Source organism: Staurois parvus, unplaced genomic scaffold (assembly GCF_062004578.1).
Source record: "Staurois parvus isolate SC_StPar_1 unplaced genomic scaffold, SC_StPar_1.0 ptg000682l, whole genome shotgun sequence".
NCBI lineage: Eukaryota > Metazoa > Chordata > Amphibia > Anura > Ranidae > Staurois > Staurois parvus.
This window is the reverse complement of record NW_028318478.1, coordinates 2,530,606-2,549,253: the sequence shown is the minus strand read 5'-3', so window position 1 is coordinate 2,549,253 and position 18,648 is coordinate 2,530,606. Positions and strand designations below refer to the sequence as shown.

The 18,648-nt window shown below is 40.3% G+C and overlaps 1 protein-coding gene across 1 annotated transcript in view; it reads left to right on the top strand.

Moving 5' to 3' along the window:
- The window catches only part of MAN2C1 (mannosidase alpha class 2C member 1), a 59,674-nt gene that overhangs the window by 14,336 nt on the left and 26,690 nt on the right, over positions 1 to 18,648 (top strand). The window contains exons 7-14 of the mRNA XM_089652406.1: positions 1,496 to 1,602; positions 4,092 to 4,202; positions 5,871 to 5,963; positions 7,793 to 7,909; positions 9,706 to 9,801; positions 15,979 to 16,124; positions 18,028 to 18,151; positions 18,265 to 18,386. Of these exons, the coding sequence (XP_089508532.1) occupies positions 1,496 to 1,602; positions 4,092 to 4,202; positions 5,871 to 5,963; positions 7,793 to 7,909; positions 9,706 to 9,801; positions 15,979 to 16,124; positions 18,028 to 18,151; positions 18,265 to 18,386 (916 nt within the window). The remainder of the gene's footprint in view (positions 1 to 1,495; positions 1,603 to 4,091; positions 4,203 to 5,870; positions 5,964 to 7,792; positions 7,910 to 9,705; positions 9,802 to 15,978; positions 16,125 to 18,027; positions 18,152 to 18,264; positions 18,387 to 18,648) is intronic.

Genomic DNA, 18,648 nt, shown 5'->3' with positions numbered 1-18,648 from the left:
TTACTTTATTATTATTATACAGTATTTATAAAGCGCCAATAGTTCGCTCAGCGCTGTAGAAAAGAATGGTTGTTGTAGATGGTTGTGCATTTCAAGAGGGGAAATCTGTCAAATAGTAAGCAAGTGGACCATGATCTACAGCCATTTCAAAGCCATTTTGACCAAATGAACTGTAATCTAGAGTTGGCATTACGCATTGTGTTGTCTGCCACATAGTTTTTCTTTTTACTATGGAGAATGGTAGATAACATGATTTTAAATCAAGCATGTGGGCTCTAGTGTCATACTAAACTAGCAATGGGATGATAATAGAGGCACCTGCTAGTGCTTGTACTTGTACACTGGCCTTCGAATCCTAAAAATAAAAACGGTTTGCTTTATTAAACCAGCTTCAAGTTTTCCTGGCCGCACTGTATTATTCCTTTTCTGCACTCCTCACTTTTCTATTGGTTTTTGAGGCCACCCATCCAGCTTTGTGTCTGGTATGGAGGCCATAACAGAGGAAGGGGAGGACACCTGAGTAGCCATAGCAGCTATGGATGTGGTCAGCATAGTAGAGCAACCTGAGCTTTCAGTTTCTGAGGCCAACCCAGGCATGAACTGAGTAGATGCTATTGCCCTAATGCTGGTTTGGTCTAGGGCTTATGTCTACAAGCACATTTTAAAATGTCAAACACCATATGAAGTAACTGTTCTAAATAAGAAATACTGTGACTTCCTATTTGAGATAAATCGGTGTTTGGAAAATTGGTGACGACCATATTAAACATTCTAGTGTACAAAACTCATTGGATTAAAAGCTGAGCCAATAGGTGCTAATTCAAATATAACCTCTTATACCAACCCTAATGTTCAAAAGAACAGATGATGCAATATGAAGGTACCATCATGGATGTGATGTAAAATGCAGGGAGGGGAAAAAAAGAATTGGCATCCACCAAAAAAAGTGACAGTTGTGCAGCCATGTGCAAATTCATAGAGTAGTCAGATTTGAATAGTTTGGCTATGTAATTCTAATTGGTCTTAGCATTTTGTATGTTTTTGTTAAACTATCTGGTGCTATAGGTGCTTTCTGTTCTCATAATGTTGACTTAAATTGCTGCAGATCTTTGTTTCATGCACTGATGAATGAAAATACGTGGTTGGTCTAAATAGAACAGAGAACAATATGGGAGAGATTTACTAAAACTAGTACACAATCTGGTGCAACTCTGCATAGCTTCCAGATTTTATTGTAAAAGCTTAAGTGAGCAAGCTGAAGTTGGAAGCTGATTGGTTACGATGCACAACTGCACCAGATTCTGTGTTTACCAGTTTTAGTGGATCTGCCCCGATATCCCTATAATCTTTCTTATACTATGCAGGCAGGAATTAATTGTGTTACTCATTCCTACAGACCAGGACCATCATTGTCCTCTTATACACGCTCCTTTTAAAACTTTGTTGTGAGCTGTTCTGTGCAATATATACATCTTTTTCTGAAAATCTATTCCAGCATGGCTGTGGCCATATAAAGAAACCATAAGAAAATGTGCTCGTAGTTGGGTAACCGCAGTACAGCTGATGGCATCCAATCCAGACTTTACGTTTACATGCTCTCAGGTAAATCTCTCTGGTTTTATCTGCCATGTAACAATTCACCAGCCAGCTGTTTAGCTGTTATCACTGACTTAATCCATCATTGAGACTTCTTTGTACATCAGCTCCTCCAAATATTGTCTATCAACCTGAACTGTTTTTTTTATTATATATGTTGAATTGTATTGACAGGAAAATAAAAAAGTAGATAATTGAACTTTTAAAGCTTTATGCACCCAGGCAAAAATAGGCATTTTTAATGACCTAAATCTTCCGGCTCTTTTCAAATGCCCGGTGAGCCACACATGTTGCATACAGCTTGCTGTACAGGTCAATGGCTGTAAGTGGCCATAAAACTGTATATATTGATGGTGGGTTTTTTTTTTGCATTGGCATTTACCAGAGCATGTGCATTCAGCATATTTTCCAAACACAGAACTTTCAAGGAAGCCCCAGCTTTTATAAGAGTACAGCCATTCACCTCTATGGCAGAAGTCGGGGAAAGCAATGGGAGATTTCTGCTGGGCATAAGCAATGCTTATTTTAGTCCATTTTCATGAACCCTAAAGGGGCTAACATAGTCAAAAAGAACCACATAAACTTCTTATCAATAAAATTATTTATAATTAGAATATTATAAATCAATAGTTATTTATAATATTCTACTAAAGCCCCAAGTTCTAAAAAGCCTTTGCACACTTCATTTGCTTGTAAACTAAAACTCCTAACTATACCCCATGATATACTGTATAATCTGTGTAGTATAGTAATTATATAACCGTCCGTGCTGATAATAACCGGGTTAGGCGATCGGATACTTTGCGCTCTATGTATTTCATAGACAAAGTCCACTTTTGATGTACACTGATTACCCATGACCACACACCTAATAAGTAGCTCTCCCCCTTCTTCCTGCAACTTTTGCCACCAAAACAGCCCTGCCCTGTCGAGGCATGGTTACCACTACACCTCTGAATGTATGCTGTAGTAGCTGACACCAAACCTTCAGTAGCAGATTCTTAAAGTCCTGTAAAGTCTCTTGTTCACACATGGCGATTTGATCTGTGTCCTATGCAGGGCCATGTTTTACTTGCATGGAGATGCACAGGTGTTGCATGCATCCCTGTGCCGACAGTTTCACAGCTCTCTAGTAGGATGCAGCAGCTGCATGGACATAGCCACTGAACCCAATGACATCCATGCAGGTGCATGGCCCCGAACGCACCAAGGGGTAGTTTGAAGACATGTACCTACACCCATATGGATGTCATATTGGGAACAGCAGATTTGTCTGTGCAACTGCTGTATCCCAATACACATGAATGGGACTGCCTACACTGGGATGCATGGAGCACTTGTGCATCTCTGTGCAGGTAAACACAGCCTTGCACAGGGCACAGATCAAAAAGCCCTGTGTGAAAGAGGTCTTAGTTGCGAGGTGGGGCCTCCATGGTTTGGACTTGTTTTTCAAGCACATCCCACAGATGGGATGAGATATGGAAAATTTGGAGGACAGGACTACACCTCAAACTCATTGTTGTGTTCCTTAAACCATTCTTGAACCCTTTTTTCATTGTGGCAGTACTCATTATCCTGCATTTAAAGAGGCCACTTCCATCAGGGAATACTGCTTCCATTAAGGGGTGTACATGGTCGGCAACAATGTTTAGGTAGGTGGTATGTTAAGTAAAATCCACATGAATGGCAGGACCCAAGGTTTCCCAGCAGAACATTGCCCCAATCACACTGTCTCTGCCGGCTTGCCTTCTACCCATACTGCATGTTGGTGTCATCCCTTCTGCAGGTAAGAGATGCACATGTATACAGCCATCCACATGATGGAAAAGCAAAAATGATTAATCAGACCAGGTCACCTGATTCCATTGCACTGTGGTCCCGTTCTCATGCTCACGTGTCTATTGTAGGTGCTTTTGGTTATAGACATGGGTCAGCATGGGCGCCCTGATTGGTCTACGGCTACATAGCTTCATACAGAACGAACTGTGATGCCCATTTTTTTCTGCTTTCAACACATCAACTTCAAGGACAACATGTTTACTTGCTGCCTAATATATCCTACTGACTTTCCATTGGAACAAGATAATCAATGATATTCCCTTTACCTGTTAGTGGTCATTAGTTATGGCTGATCGGTGTATAGAAGTTTATCATTGCTATGTTCCCAAATGTTTAAAGCTAATTCTCCAGTGAGACTAGAATTTGACAACTGTCTATAGAAAACCTCAAGGAATCTTTTGGAAACGTGATCTACATCAAAAGCCTATTAGCAAGATCAATTACACTGAACCTGTGTGATGGAAGGTAAGATGGTAGCTTAGAAGGTGGTCACTGCCATCAGAGAATACCACTTCCATGAAGAGATGGGGTGTACCTGGTCAGTAAAAGTCACTTTCTAGAATACATAAAAAAATGAATTTGTTTAATAATGAATGTAATGTGCAGTGAAATGTATCAACGCTAAAGCGTGACAATAATATTTTTCAATTTCACAGGCCCAGCAGCTGGAATGGGTGAAAACACACTATCCTGGGTTATACTCACAGATTAAGGAGTATGTCAAGCGTGGTCAGTTCATTCCTGTTGGTGGCACGTGGGTGGAGATGGTAAAATGGCTTGTTTCATAACATTATTCATATTCCAGAATACTTATTCTTTACATATATGGAAAAGCCTGACATAAACATTGATAAGCAGAACAACCAGGCCTGTAAACCTGGAACAAGAGCTTTTCTGAGATCATATAACTTCTAATCTGTGCAATTGACCACCTAGAACTGAATGTTACTAGATTGTCAGTGCTTCCTGTTCCTTTGTAGCTTGTTTACTCTTGGTACTACTATGTGCTCTTTCTCTATGAATTGGTCAGTACTAGTCATTAAAGGTCAAAATATATATGATACCATTTATTTTAAAAAATCATGAGAGTTTTGCCTCCATTTTTAAAGATGATTATGGGAATTATTTTGACACGCTTAAAGTAGAACTATAGTTTTTGCATTTTGGATAGAGCAAGGGAGAGTTATAACCCCTGTCAGATGTGGTGTGTGTGGGTTTTTTTGTTTTGTTTTTTTTCCTAAGTCTGTGTGCCATTGCGGAGATTTCCCTTCATGTCCTGTCCTATAGCGAAACAGGAAGTGAGGGGAATTCCTGCAAATGAAGGGAATTCCTTAAGATCACCAGAACTAGTGTCCCCATTGGAAGATTTCCCCTCTATTACTTTTCTGGGGGCAACCCAAAATGAGGGATTTTCTTTTACTTTGATAATGATGCTGGTATGATAATGGTAAGCAGGACAAATAGAGGAATGAATCTCCCTAATGGGGACACCAACAGCAGTACTAACTGACAGGGGTTCTAAACCCTCTCCACTCTATCCAAAACTAAAAAAAAAGTTTTGCCTTTTAGTTGTACTTTAAGCCATATTATGAGAAAGGTGAAATGAATCCAGTGAAATCTGTTTGTAGGTAGAGTTCATCAGTTAAAGGAAATCCATCATGCAAAAACTACCTTTGCTGTTGCCTTTTTTAAAAAAAGTCATATTAACCCTCTGGCATTGGTGCTTTCCGAGTCACTAACATGCCCTCTTGCTGCACTTTTGTTCCAGGTTAAGGGCTAAGAATGTACTGAAGCTAGAGACAGCCAGGCAGTTGGCATTTCTAAGGAGGTCTGAGGTCTGGAATGCTTGCCTATATGTTTTATGACCGATTTGATAAACTTTTTTTTCTAAAAATTGTCACTGATAATTGCACCATCCAATAATAACGTTCTCCGTGCAGGAAAGCTGTAGAAATAACTTATCTCAAGGCAAGCTATTTTGTTTTTTTTTATGTTTTTGCTTTTTATTGCATTTCATTTTTTTTTTTTTTTTTGTAGACTTTCTGCTTTGCAATATTTTTGAACATTGCATTTCAACATTGCAACTTCCTGTGTTAAACATTTAGAGACTGGAAGAGAAACAAAAAAACAATTCCTTTTTTCTTTTAATGCTCCCATTGAGTGACTCTTACATGTAGCTATTCAAAACCTGCACTTACTAGTACTATTGAATTGTGGAGCTAAGCTGTTAATGATGGGAGCCACTTGTATAAGGGTGTTATTTACTACCGTATGTACAGTATGTATAATCACTGCATGCATTTTATTTTTAATGAGGGACTTGAATTTGCTCATATGTCTGTTTTTGAAGCATCCATGTATTGTATTGTTTTATATTTGGAATGCATGTATTCTGCCTAAATTCACATAGCTTTATAGTTTACTCTGTTCCATAGGATGGAAACCTTCCCAGTGGGGAGTCGATGGTGCGCCAGTTCCTACTGGGCCAGCACTTCTTCCAAGAGGAGTTTGACAAAATGTGCTCAGAGGTTAGATGCATGTCATGGGAATGGATATGTGGAATGTTAGCATGGTGTATCCTAGAAGTTTACATTTCTTTGTGTTTTGCACATCTTAGATTTAACACTATTGGCCCTAAATATGTGGAGGGCACTGTTATTTGTCTTTTTGGAAATACACTCATCAGAGACATGCTTTTTGGATATTTATTATAGTTTTACACTATTGTCAGCACAAGGTATTGTAGATAAAATGGAATTAAATATTAAATGAATGAAAGACAAACTCTAACCAACACTGGTTTAATTGCCATGTTACTTCATAAATCTGTTAGGGATGTCAGTGACAGTGTTTTCCTGTAGTAGACTGACTTGTCCCATTAGACCCATTAGGGCTGATTTACTTAAAATGTTACTAAACTATGGTTTGAAAAAATATTTTTTTTTTAGAGTATGTATTCTTAACTCCTAAGTCCATTCTGTTGCTCTCAGCCATCTCCAAATTCCTTTTTTTTTTTTTTTTTTTTAATTGGTGCTGTGATTTGACTTCCTGTCAGAGGGTGGATATGTTCGTTCTCCATGGTCCCACTATATATAAGAACCTAGGCACCCTCTCTCACTTGCTCCTGAAACAAACTGTGTTAGATTTTTAGTGTGCATAGAGCAGTGCTCATGACCACAACTAAAGTGCACTGCTCGTTCCAGGTAGAAGTGAGCGAGAAAGAGAGGTTTGGGAGCTCAATGGAGGATGTTACAAGGAGACCTAAAAGCACAGTAGGAAACTATTCATGAAAAACAGATTGCAGAGCCATTATGTAGTGGATGTGTGTGGATTATTTTTGGAAAAATAAGGATGTTATTTAGTGTCACTTTAACCGCCTCCCGCCCGCCATATAAGGAGGTGATGGGAGCACGCCGGTTTTCTCGTTTTGGGAGGATGTCCTAAGACGTCCTCCCGCTCTAACCACGCGTGCATGCCGATCAGTGGTGCACTGTGTCCCTGGGACACAGCAGATCACCAATCAGTGGAAAGAGCAGATGACTTCGGCTCTGTCATGTGATCAGCTGTGTCCAATCACAGCTGATCGCATGTAAATAAGGAAATGCCGGTTATCCGCATTCCTCTCCTCACGAGCTGTCATGCTGACAGCCCTTGAGGAGAGGAGAGCTGGTAATCGTCATTACTCAGTGGGGACATCTGCACTGATCATCAAGGCACTGATCAGTGCCCTGATAATCAGTGTAGCCCTATCAGTGCCACCTGTCAGTGTCTAAATGCCACCTGTCAGTGCACATCAAGGCCACATCAGTTCCTACCAGTGCACATAAATGCCACATATCAGTGCCCATCTGAGCTGCCAGTCAGTGCCATATGAGTACTGCCTTTCAGTGCCCACCAGTGATGCCTGTGAATGCCCATCACTGCAGCCTCATTAGCACACATCAGTGAAGGCAAAAAATTATGCATTTACAAAATTTTATAACCAAATGATTAAATACCACCAAAAGATCTGTCTAAAAAAAAAAAAAAAAATGATAAAAATGTCATATGGGCACAGTGTTGCATGACCGCAATTATCATTCAAAGTGCTACCGCATTAAAAGCTGAAAATGGGCCTGGGCAGGAAGGGGGTATAAGTACCCAGTAGGCAAGTGTTTTAGGTGTGTTCACCTAAAACATTTAATTATGAGCAGTAAGATTTTTCCTTTTTTTTGTTTTGTTTTTTTTTTCCTACATGATTGGATATTTGAAATAAACATAAACACAGGCTCACTGCACTTCACTTTAGCACCCCTATGGCATTTTCCAGAGTTCTATTACTGTTACTAGATTTGCATTACTTTTGGTTTCTCCTTAGTTTTGGTTACCGGACACATTTGGATATTCCGCCCAGCTGCCTCAGCTGATGAATGGCTGTGGGATCCACCGTTTCTTGACCCAAAAGTTGAGCTGGAGTCTGGTCAATGCTTTTCCTGTGAGTTATGATGTAATGCCATGTCAGAATAAAAAAGTCTTAACCTCTTTAATAAAAAAAAAATAAAAGTCACATTGAGACAAAAAAGAAAAACTTGAAAAGGTAGTAATTGAGCGCTGGGAACAATAATCGAATATAAAGCCGCTAGCATAAAGGCAACCTTTCAACCCAGTATGGAAATCTAAAATAGGTATGCAGCGCTAATATAAGTATAATCAAGTGAAGAAAATAAATAATTAAATAATGCACAATAACATGTTAGATAACTCAGTCCTTATAATAAAGTGATTAAGTGCAGGTGTTCCAACAGTCCATGATCAAGAAAACCGTGACTCTTGTGTTGTTGTGAATGTACAAACAATGCACTAACCAGATTGCGCATGGAGCAATTAAGACCTGCTCCTGGTGCTCTGGACTTGTGATACCAGGCAGATGTCATCAGCAAGTCGGCCACTAGATGTCATCAGTCTAGGTGTATTCTTAAGCATTCCACCAGGGCCATCGTCGGCAAGGGAAAAGGGGAAGTCATATATCATCCAAATCCTCAGGAACCTTCAAAAACGGGCTCACATGGAAATAATGAGCCCCAAAAAAAGCTTCTGATAGTGTAGTAGGTCTTTAATGCAGGTGCCCCTGACCTGTGTGCATATACCACAAGGCCATCCTGATTGGTTGACTTATCAGATCCGGATGTAAGTTTTTTTTATTTCTCTGTTTATGCTGGAATTTTGACCATTAAAGACCTACTACACTATTAGAAGCTGTCTTGGGGCTCGTGTAAGTGTGAGGCTGGGGGGGGGGGGCTGCATTAAGGTTTTTTTTACCTTAATGCAGGGAATGCATTAAGGTAAAAAATAACCTAAGCCTTTACAGCCACTTTAATGTTGATGGAGAGAGTTTAGTTCCAGTTTAATATTGCATGTATATTATTGGTCGTATGCATGAATATTTGGGTAATTTATAAACTCAAATGTTTTATACCATGAGTTAATTCTTATGTCCATTATGCACATAGATATATATTTTACTATTACTTTGAATGTTGTGATTAGATGTAGGCTAGTGATGCACCAGTATATTGGCCACTGAAAATTAACAGCCAAAGATAGGGTTATCAGCATTTTGCCAATAGGAAAAAAAGGTGCCGATGGTAATTGACTTCTATGCAAAATCGCGTCCCAATAACTTGCAAAAATGCCTGTGGTGTTTTTTTGTTTTTTTTTTTTAATTTTATATATATTTTATTTTCTGTCCAAGTTTTGTTTGCTACTTTTAATAAAAGTTATTTTATGTTACTGCATTGTATTTTTGTATTTCATATGCATGTAAATTGATGATAAAAAGTGTGTGTGTGTACGCATTTTTGGTTTTGGTTTTCTGCCAATTACATCCAGAATTTTCATTTCTGTGCACCACTAATGTAAACCTATTAGAACTGCAAGCTTCCAGTGCTAGATTTGAGGCAGGTCTCCATAGCTAAAGACTTGTCTCTGCAGTTAACTTGCTTACTCACCTGTACATAACCCCCCCCCCCCCCCTTTCCCAATAAAATAATTCCTTTACTCCAGAAGAAGTAATTTAGCTGCATTGTTTTTGTAAGGTAATGTAGACATGGTGTGTATTTTTCTTCCCTAGAAGTGGTAACTAGACTTTTTTTCTCTTAGTAAAATATATTTTCCATTTTGTGTTCACTATTTATGGCTGGGGTAAATACAACGGTGATGTTTTTATTGAATTGGATTTATGTGCTTTCATACTCTGAATTGTTCATATTCAGCACTTTGCCTTTTTTGCAGCATCATACCTTTCATTGGTCAGGAATTGATGGTTCAAAGGTTCTGGCTCACTTCCCCCCAGGGGATTCCTATGGAATGAAGGGCACAGTGGAGGAGGTAAGTAGCTGCATGTCTAATGATCTGCTCTGCGTTTGTAATGTTTTCATGCCATGTACATGCATATATTGTTTGACAGTGATGAGTTAGCTGGAATTGGATTGCTTTTAATTGTATGCTTACCACTTCAGCGCTCATACCTTTTTTTTTTTTTTATGGGCCAAAAAAGTTTTTATATTTTCACTATGGGCCTGTTTGTTCTACAATAACTTTGCAATTACTTAATTTGTGTGTAAACTCTAACAATACATTTATTTCTTGTTGCAATCTGCAGTGGGTGTCAATGTTAAGCTAACGATACCCCAAATGCAGGTCGCAAATGCAGTGCATTTGCCTGCATCAGATCGCATGGTACAGAAGTAGCATGTGAACTGGTTGCATTGGGTATCCAAAAGTAGTGCATGCACCGCATTGAACTGCATGTGCATTGCACAGGAATATGCAGCACGTACCTGTGTGATTTCCTAGCGTGAGACGACCCTAAGACTGGGGTAGGCAACAAGGCAGGCAACATAAACAACTTGAAAGATCAAAGATTATCAGGATTTTTTTTTTTCTTTCTAAGAACTAAACTAGCATATCCCCATTAAAAGTATGGATTGTTTGTGGAGATCAGGGCTCAGTAGATAGTAATGCAGAGTTCAGGGGTCAATAGTAATGAAGGATTCAGGGGTGAGCAGTAGGAAATGCAGAGCTTAGGGGTAAGTAGTAAGAAATGCAGCGCTCAGAGGTGAATAGTAAGAAAAGCAGACTAAAAACACTTTGTGTAGCACTTAAAATATTAGTTAACAATAAAAAATAATTGTGTCCAGATCCCCACAAAAAAGTAAGATAATTGTAAAATAATATATTGAATAAAGTTTATTAAAGTCCACATGATCCAGTGGTGATGGTGCCTTCTAGTTTTTGGTTCACTAGGCACCATCACCACTGGATCATGTGGACTTTTAAATAGACTTTATTTAACCATTTGAGCTCCTGAGGATTTACCCCCCTTAACTACCTGCCGACCGCAGATAGCCGAATGACGGCTTCACTGCGGCCGGCCAGTTCTGAGTGGACGTCATATGACGTCCTCCCAGAACGCGCTCTCCTGCGCGCCCCAGGGGGCGCGCACCTGGCGATCTCCGTGATCGCTGTGTCCTACGGACACAGCTGATCACGTGATGTGGTAAAAGTCCAATCACAGTGGCCTTTTACCACCTGATCAGCGGTGTCCAATGACACGCTGATCAGAGGGAAATGCAAGTGCCGGTTCTCGGCTGCACTTTCCTCACGCTGTCAGATCGTGAGGAAAGTACTGCCGAGAACCGGCAGTTGTCAGAGCGGGGATCGGCACTGATGATCAGTGCCCTGATGATCGGTGCCCAGCAGTGCCACCCGCAAGTTCCGCCCACCTGTGCCCAGCAGTGCACCCACTAGCTCCGCCCACCTGTGCCCAGCAGTGCACCCACCTGTGCCACTCTACAGTGCCACCTACATGTGCCCAGAAGTGCCACCTACATGTGCCCACCTGTGCCACCCAGCAGTGCTGCCAGTCAGTGCCGCCAGTCAGTGCCCAGGGGTTGTGCTGGTCAGTGCCGCCAGTCAGTGCCCAGCAGTGATGCCAGTCAGTGCCGTCTATCAGTACCCATCATCAGTGTCGCCTATCAGTGCCGCCTATCAGTGCTGCATATTAGTGCCGCCTATCCATGCCACCTCATTAGTACTGCCTATCAGTGCCCTTTAGTGCCGCCTATCAGTGCCCATCAGTGCCGCCTATCAGTGCCCATCAGTGCTGCCTCATCAACGCACATCAGTGAAGGAGAAAAAATGCCTGTTTGAAAAATTTTATAATAGAAACAAAGAAACTTTTTTTTTTTTTCAAATTTTTTGCACTTTTTTTTATTTATAGAGCAAAAAGTAAAGCGCCCAGTGGCGATTAAATACCACCAAAAGAAAGCTATATTTGTGAGAAAAAAATGATCAAAATTTCATATGGGTACAATGTTGCATGACCGTGCAATTGTCAATCAAAGTGCGGCAGCGCTGAAAGCTGAAAATTGGCCTGGTAAATAAGGGGGTATAAGTGCCTGGTAGGCAAGTGGTTAATGACCAGGCCTCTTTTTGCTACTCGGCGCTGCACTAATTCAACTGATAATTGCGCGGTCATGCAATGCTGCACCCAAACGAAATTTACAGCCTTTTTTTCACACAAATAGAGCTTTCTTTCGGTGGTATTTGATCACCTGTGCGCTTTTTATTTTTCACGCTATAAACAAAAAGACCAAAAATGTGGAAGAAAAACGATATTTTTTTACTTTCAGCTATAAAAAATCTATCGTAAACTCAAAGTTAGTCATAAATTTAAGCCAAAATGTATTCTGCTCCATGTTTTTGGTAAAAAAAAATCCCAATAAGTGTATATTGATTGCTTTGTGTGAAAGTTATAGCGTCTACAAACTGGTATAAATACTGCAATTTACGCCTTTTTTTGCTATACAGCGCTGTGCTAGTTTAACGGACAATTGCGCGGTCATGCAATACGGTACATAAATGAAATTTATGTCCTCTTTTTCACACAGAGCTTTCTTTCGGTGGTATTTGATTGCCTGTGTGTGCGACTGTGTTTTTTTTTTTTTTTGTTTTTTGTTTTTTTTTGCGCTATGAAAAAAAAGACTGACAATTTTGAGGGAAAAAAAACAATATTTTGAACTTTTTGCTATAAAACATGCCCAGTAAAAAAAAAATAAAAAAAAAAAATGTCATCATAAGTTTCGGCCAAAATTCTGCGACATGTCTTTGCTTTTAAAAAAAAAAAACAGTACGTGTAAATTTAATTGGTTTACGTGAAAGTTATAGCGTTTTTTCAAATGGTGGTAAAAATACTGGGATTTTAAATTTTTTTTTTGATATACTAATAATGGCTGCGAACAGCGACTTATGGCGGCGATCAGCAACTTATGGCGGGACTGCGGCAGACATTCTGATATGGGGGGGGAACTGACTTGGAGTCACTGACATCCCCAGTGATACCAATACAGTGATCAGTGCAAACAAAAAAAACACTGACACTGTACACTGGGGAGGAAGGGGTTAACTTTTATTTACTGAAAGGGTTAACTGTAGGGAGTGGTTTACTAGGTGGCGGGGGTGTGTACTGCACGGGGACAGGCTGATCGGGAGAGAAACTCTTCTCTCCGACTCAGCATGTCAGGAGCCAACAGGGAACTGACAGAAAGCAGAGTTACTGCAGCCCTGCTCTCTGTCAGTGATTGCGGCTAATCAGCAGGACACAGCCGGTAACGAATGGCTGTGACCCGGCGACTGATATCCGCGGTTACGATCGGCAGGGCGGGGGCGAGCCTCGCGCGCGCCCCCTACCTGTTTTGCAAACACGGTTTTGCCCAGCCGTGCCGCCGTATTTCTACAGTGGCTGGGCGGCATGTGGTTAATGTATTCTATTTTACATTTATCCTACTTTTGTGGGGTCTGGACACTATTATTCTTTAACTAATATTTTAAGCGTTACACTAAGTGTTTTTTTTTTGTTTTGTTTTGTTTTTTCTTCACCTATTTATTGTGTCAGCTGCTATTTTTATATGTAAATTCCTAAAGCGCAGGTTTTGTATATAGTTAGTTAGAAAAGCAGAGCTCAGGGGTGAGCAGTAAGAACCACAGCCACAAGACTGACTTTTATGAGAGAGAGAGAGTGTGTGTGTGTGTGTGTGTGTGTGTGTGTGTGTGTGTGTGTGTGTGTGTGTGTGTGTGTGTGTGTGTGTGTGTGTGTGTGTGTGTGTGTGTGTGTGTGTGTGTGTGTGTGTGTGTGTGTGTGTGTGTGTGTGTGTGTGTAGTGCATTTTTCACAAAATGTCTTTCCTCACAAGAAATGTAACTCTGGTTAATAAAAGGTTAAATAGATATGTTTATTTTTTTACTTGTAACATTTCTTTTACCCAATGTTATATGCGGATCAAAAAAATGTGAATGAAATGGTAACTACAGTGTGACCACACATTGTTAGACTGTATTAGGCAATGACACTACCTGCAATTGTCATTTTACAAAGGCACTGCAGCTGCTCTTGCTATATGATACAAAATAAATCCTGGCTGCCATTTTGACAGGTGGTAATTTCTTGTAACAGCAGGGGAAAGGAACATGATAAAGGGGATATGTCCTAGAAACTTTGAAGTATTTTTATACATATTCCCTATGTTTAAAATCCTGTAGTGTTTTTAAGTACAAATGAGCAAAAACTTTAACTTGACTAAAGGCTAAAGTTTACCCTTCAAATATAGCAGTCATCACCAAGAAACAGCACATAATGTATTTGTTTTATTTTTTTTTTAAAGAAATGTTTATACAGATATGACAAACAGAACAGTGTCTCTTGTCTTATTTCACAAGAACTCTAGACGTCTAGCTCCTGCGTACAGTGCAATGAACCAACGGTAAATTTTAAGAGTCCTGGGTTTCATAAGAGCAAGTATGAGCAGAAGCAAAATGGGTTCCCTAGATTTTATTTAAAACTTGTGACTGAGCTTGTAGCCAAGGGGACATGTTAGAGTTAACTAGTGTTTCCAGGCAGCAATGGAAGGGAAAATTTCTTGGCATTCATGTAGATTGTGTGCAGCAGCACCTTAGCATATTTACATTAAGTCTCCAATGATACCTAATAAACAATTTTTAAGTTGAGAAATAGTGAGTCCCAGTGCCAAAGAAAAATAATCATTAAAGTATAACTAAACTTTTTTTTTTTTTTTTTTTTTTTTTGATGGGGAGTGCTGTGACAGATTTTTGTGTTGCCTAGGGCAGCACAAAACAAAATGCACTACTGGACACTGATGGAATCTCTGGTTGTCATAAGGATCACCAGTTTGGAAGGATTTGCTCTCACTTCCTGATTTTGGGGACAGGAAGTGAAGGGAAATTTCCCCAATGGGACAGAGATGACAAACCTAAAACTGGCAGCGGTTATAACCCTACTCTCCTCTATCAAATTAAAAAAAAAAAAAAGAAAAACAGCTTCGCCTTTTTAGGTGTGCTTTACTTTCAACCAGTAATCCCAATTATAGTGATGGGTCTAGAAACAGTGGAAGAAAGTGGTAGCTTCTCCAAAGCCCCAAAAGCAAGTTGAGCTTAGACCTAAATTATGGAGTCTATGTGAAACAATTTGAAATATACCATTCTATCCTTAAAGGAGATTATACAGCTGCAATACTTAGTTTCACACACCATTGGAACTGAAGATGAAATTTGCGGATTCTGAGGACAGTAAGGGATGGTTCACATTAGAATCACATAGGAATGCAATCCACATTCCTCTGCGTTCCACTACAGTGTGATTTTCAGCCAGTTCATTTTAATGGTCTGAATTTGCACCAGGTCGCACAAAGTGCATGCCCTACTTTTTGAAAAATACTGTGTACTGCATTTGCGATCTGCATTTTGGGTGCCGGTAAAAGGACATTCAGGAATTTAAAAAAAAAATACTTGCCTAGGTGGATGCAGATTTGGTTCCCCACTGCCTCTAATACTGAGAACCAAAGACCGCTGATTGCTCAGTTTTCAGTCTTCAGTGAGCAGAGAGTTGTTGACTCAGTCTCTGACTCTCTGCTCTGCCCCTCCAGCACTCACTGGAGCACAGGGCTGTGGATGGGACGGGGGCTGCTTGCTGAGGTGCTCAGGAGCTTGATGAGAGGCTGAGCCAGCTGCTGGTCAGAAATCTAGGTGGATCCCTACTTTAATGTCAGGCTCTCTCCAGTGTCTGGATCAACTGAGTGACGTCAGCTGACCATGTGCTTTAGCCTGCTGGAGGCTGTAAACAAGTCACAGGAGTGCTGAACAAAATGCACTCCTGTGACCTATAGAAGAAGTGGGGCCAAGAGAGCTGTGGTCCTACTTCTCCTCCTTTTAACAATTTATTGGCACCCCAGCAAATCACAAATGCATTGTGTGTTGAATACAGTGCAGAAACATAGCCAGAACGTGCCTTTCCTGCACCATGTTCTGGTGTGAATCTGCTCTAAAACCTGTGTGTTGCAAGAAAAGGGACCCTCTTCATCTTATCAGACAGCAACAATACCCACTAACCCCTGCTATCCTTACTATTTCTCAACAATATACCAATGTTTTTCTTAAGGATTCCTGAATTTCAAAGCGTACTTTGTGTGAAATAAACATGACAATTTTTCAGATGCTGAAAACCGTGAAGAACAACCGTGATAAAGGCCGAGTGAACTCTGGCATTGCCCTTTATGGGTTTGGTGATGGTGGTGGAGGTCCTACTGAAAAGATGTTGGGAAGATTTAGAAGGATGAAGGACACAGATGGCTTGCCCAGGTCAGAATGAAAAGTTAATGAAGTAACGAGTGACAGTCCTTTTTTAAAAAGATTTACATTTACTTATTCTGCAGCACTATCTGAGTATCAGTTCCTGCCTTCAAGGCAAATTAAACTATCCCTGCCATGGCCATACAAAAATATACTATAGAGCCATTTTAAGTTAAGACAGACAAGCTGTTTTTTGGTGCTCAGTAAAAAAAACAGAATATGCAGAGGAACCCTTACAAGCATGTGAATATGTGTATTCAGAATTAAAACTACTAGTCCAGAACTGCTGTGAAACCATTTTAAAATTTTTTGGGGCCCATGCACACTGGCTTTAAAAAAAAAAACAAAAAAAAAAAACGCTGCTCCTAGAGGAATTTAGCTTTTTGCCTGAAAGCAAATATTATTTTATGTGTTCATGCACATTAGGTCGTATAGCGGCAGAAATAAAAAAAAAAACAAAAACAAAAAAACCTTTTGCTTTGCGTTTTTATGAGCAGTTTTCTGGTAGAAAAAAAAATGCTAAACACAAAAACGCTCCAAAGTAGTTTTTTTAGGAGTCTGGAAAGCATTGCACCAGCAATTAGCAGATGACTTGTGCCATGCAGGTCTCCAGCAGACTGTCAGTGTTTTTTTTTTTTGTTTTTTTCTTTACTAGTAATGGTGGCAGTCAGCGACTTCTAGCGGGACTGCAGCAGGCATTCTGACACTGGGGGGGAACTGACTTAGTGTCATTGACATCCCCAGTGACACCAATAGTGATCAGTGCTAATAAAAAGCACTCACTATACTTATGACACTGGGCAAGAAGGAGTTAACGTGGGGTGATCAAAGGGTTACCTGTGTGCTTTACACTGTAAGCACATTGTTTTGTATGGCTCTGCAGGGCGGTGCGGAAGCAGTATAGCAGGGCGGTGCGGAAGCAGTTAATTACCATAGTGCTCAACAACACCGTGGTAGTAATTGAGAACTACAAGACTTATAGTTTCCGATTCACAGAACTCTGTGAATGAATGATGAGGCTGGGTGGGTGGAGCCCCACTCTGATGTGTGTGTTTTTTTTTTGTTTTGTTTTTTTTTAATATTGTGACAGCTCGCAAACCGCTGGCGCTCCTGGCTCATCCTCCTCTTTTTGGCAAGTGCCCCCATAGAAAGCCACTTTCTATGATGGGGAAATCATGCAGGCCCCGAGCTGCCCGATCTGCGTCTATAGACACAGCGCAGCTTGGCACACCTCCCACATTCCCATGTCAATTGCTTTCGCTACTATCAGTCTACCCTATGAGGAGGGAGAGAGAGGAGAGCGCCACTGCTTTCATGCACCGTGCTGGATTGAGATCAGGCTCAGGTAAGTATAAGTGGGGTGAGACCAGAATAATACAAGGGATGGTCTGCACTCAATGACTTCCAAAGAATAGTATTCCAATATTGAAAAGGCATGTAAAATGCTGTAAAACATCCTACGCGTTTCAGATGTTAGCCCTTAGTCATGGCTGATAAAACAAAATGCACAACTTTAAACTGAAATGCGTTTGTTTAAGTTACTCATTTTGTTTTTTTTATCAGCCATGACGAAGGACTAACATCCGAAATGCGTAGGATGTTTTACAGCATTTTACATGCCGTTTTCAATATTGGAATACTATTTTTTGGATGTCCTCCTGAGTGCAGACCATTCCTTTTTCCTATTCTGGTATGTTGGCGGTGTCAGCAGCCTCAAGGTCTGAGCACCAGGTGGAGCTATTATGTGGAAAGGTTGTAGTGCCTATACACCTGTTTTGATTATGCTGGCAGCCTGTGTTTAGTTGGTGGTGGTGGTTACTTTTAGGTGGTGTGCAGGGGTAGTTTTTTCATATAGCTGGTTGTTCTTAAACTGTAGTCCATATGTATTTATGTATTAACATCTGTATTGCAGAGTACAACTGTCTTCCCCGGACAAATTTTTTTCTGCTTTGGAGACAGATACTTCTCAGCTCTGTACCTGGGTAGGAGAACTGTTCCTGGAGCTGCACAATGGGACCTATACAACACAAGCACAGGTATACCATTACTGCTGTATGTTATGTATTCCAAACTTTATCGTTTAACAGGCTGTTTTACATGAAGATGATAAAACGAGCAAAGATATAAGCTGTCGTTTTGCTGTTTAAAGATCAAGAAAGGGAACCGGCAGTGTGAGCAGTTACTACACAATGTGGAATTCCTCAGCTCTGTTGCCCATGCAGAAGATGGCCATTTCATCTATCCAACTTCTAATCTTCAGCACCTTTGGAGGTATGGTAAACTGTTTTGTGGGATGCATTATTTTGTGCCACGGTGAAATTCTATGATCTAAAGTAAAAACCAAGCTTTTTCTCCCCCCCCCCCCCCCCCCAAAAAAAATATCCACTTTGTTTACTGGTCACACGATCATAAATGGCTCTAAATTTTGAAATCTAATACTTGCTAAATAAAAATGTGCATCTGAAAGATATTTACATCTGTGATCTTGTTAAAAAAAACTGCTCCTGGAGCTCTTCCTGCACTGCAGAGAATT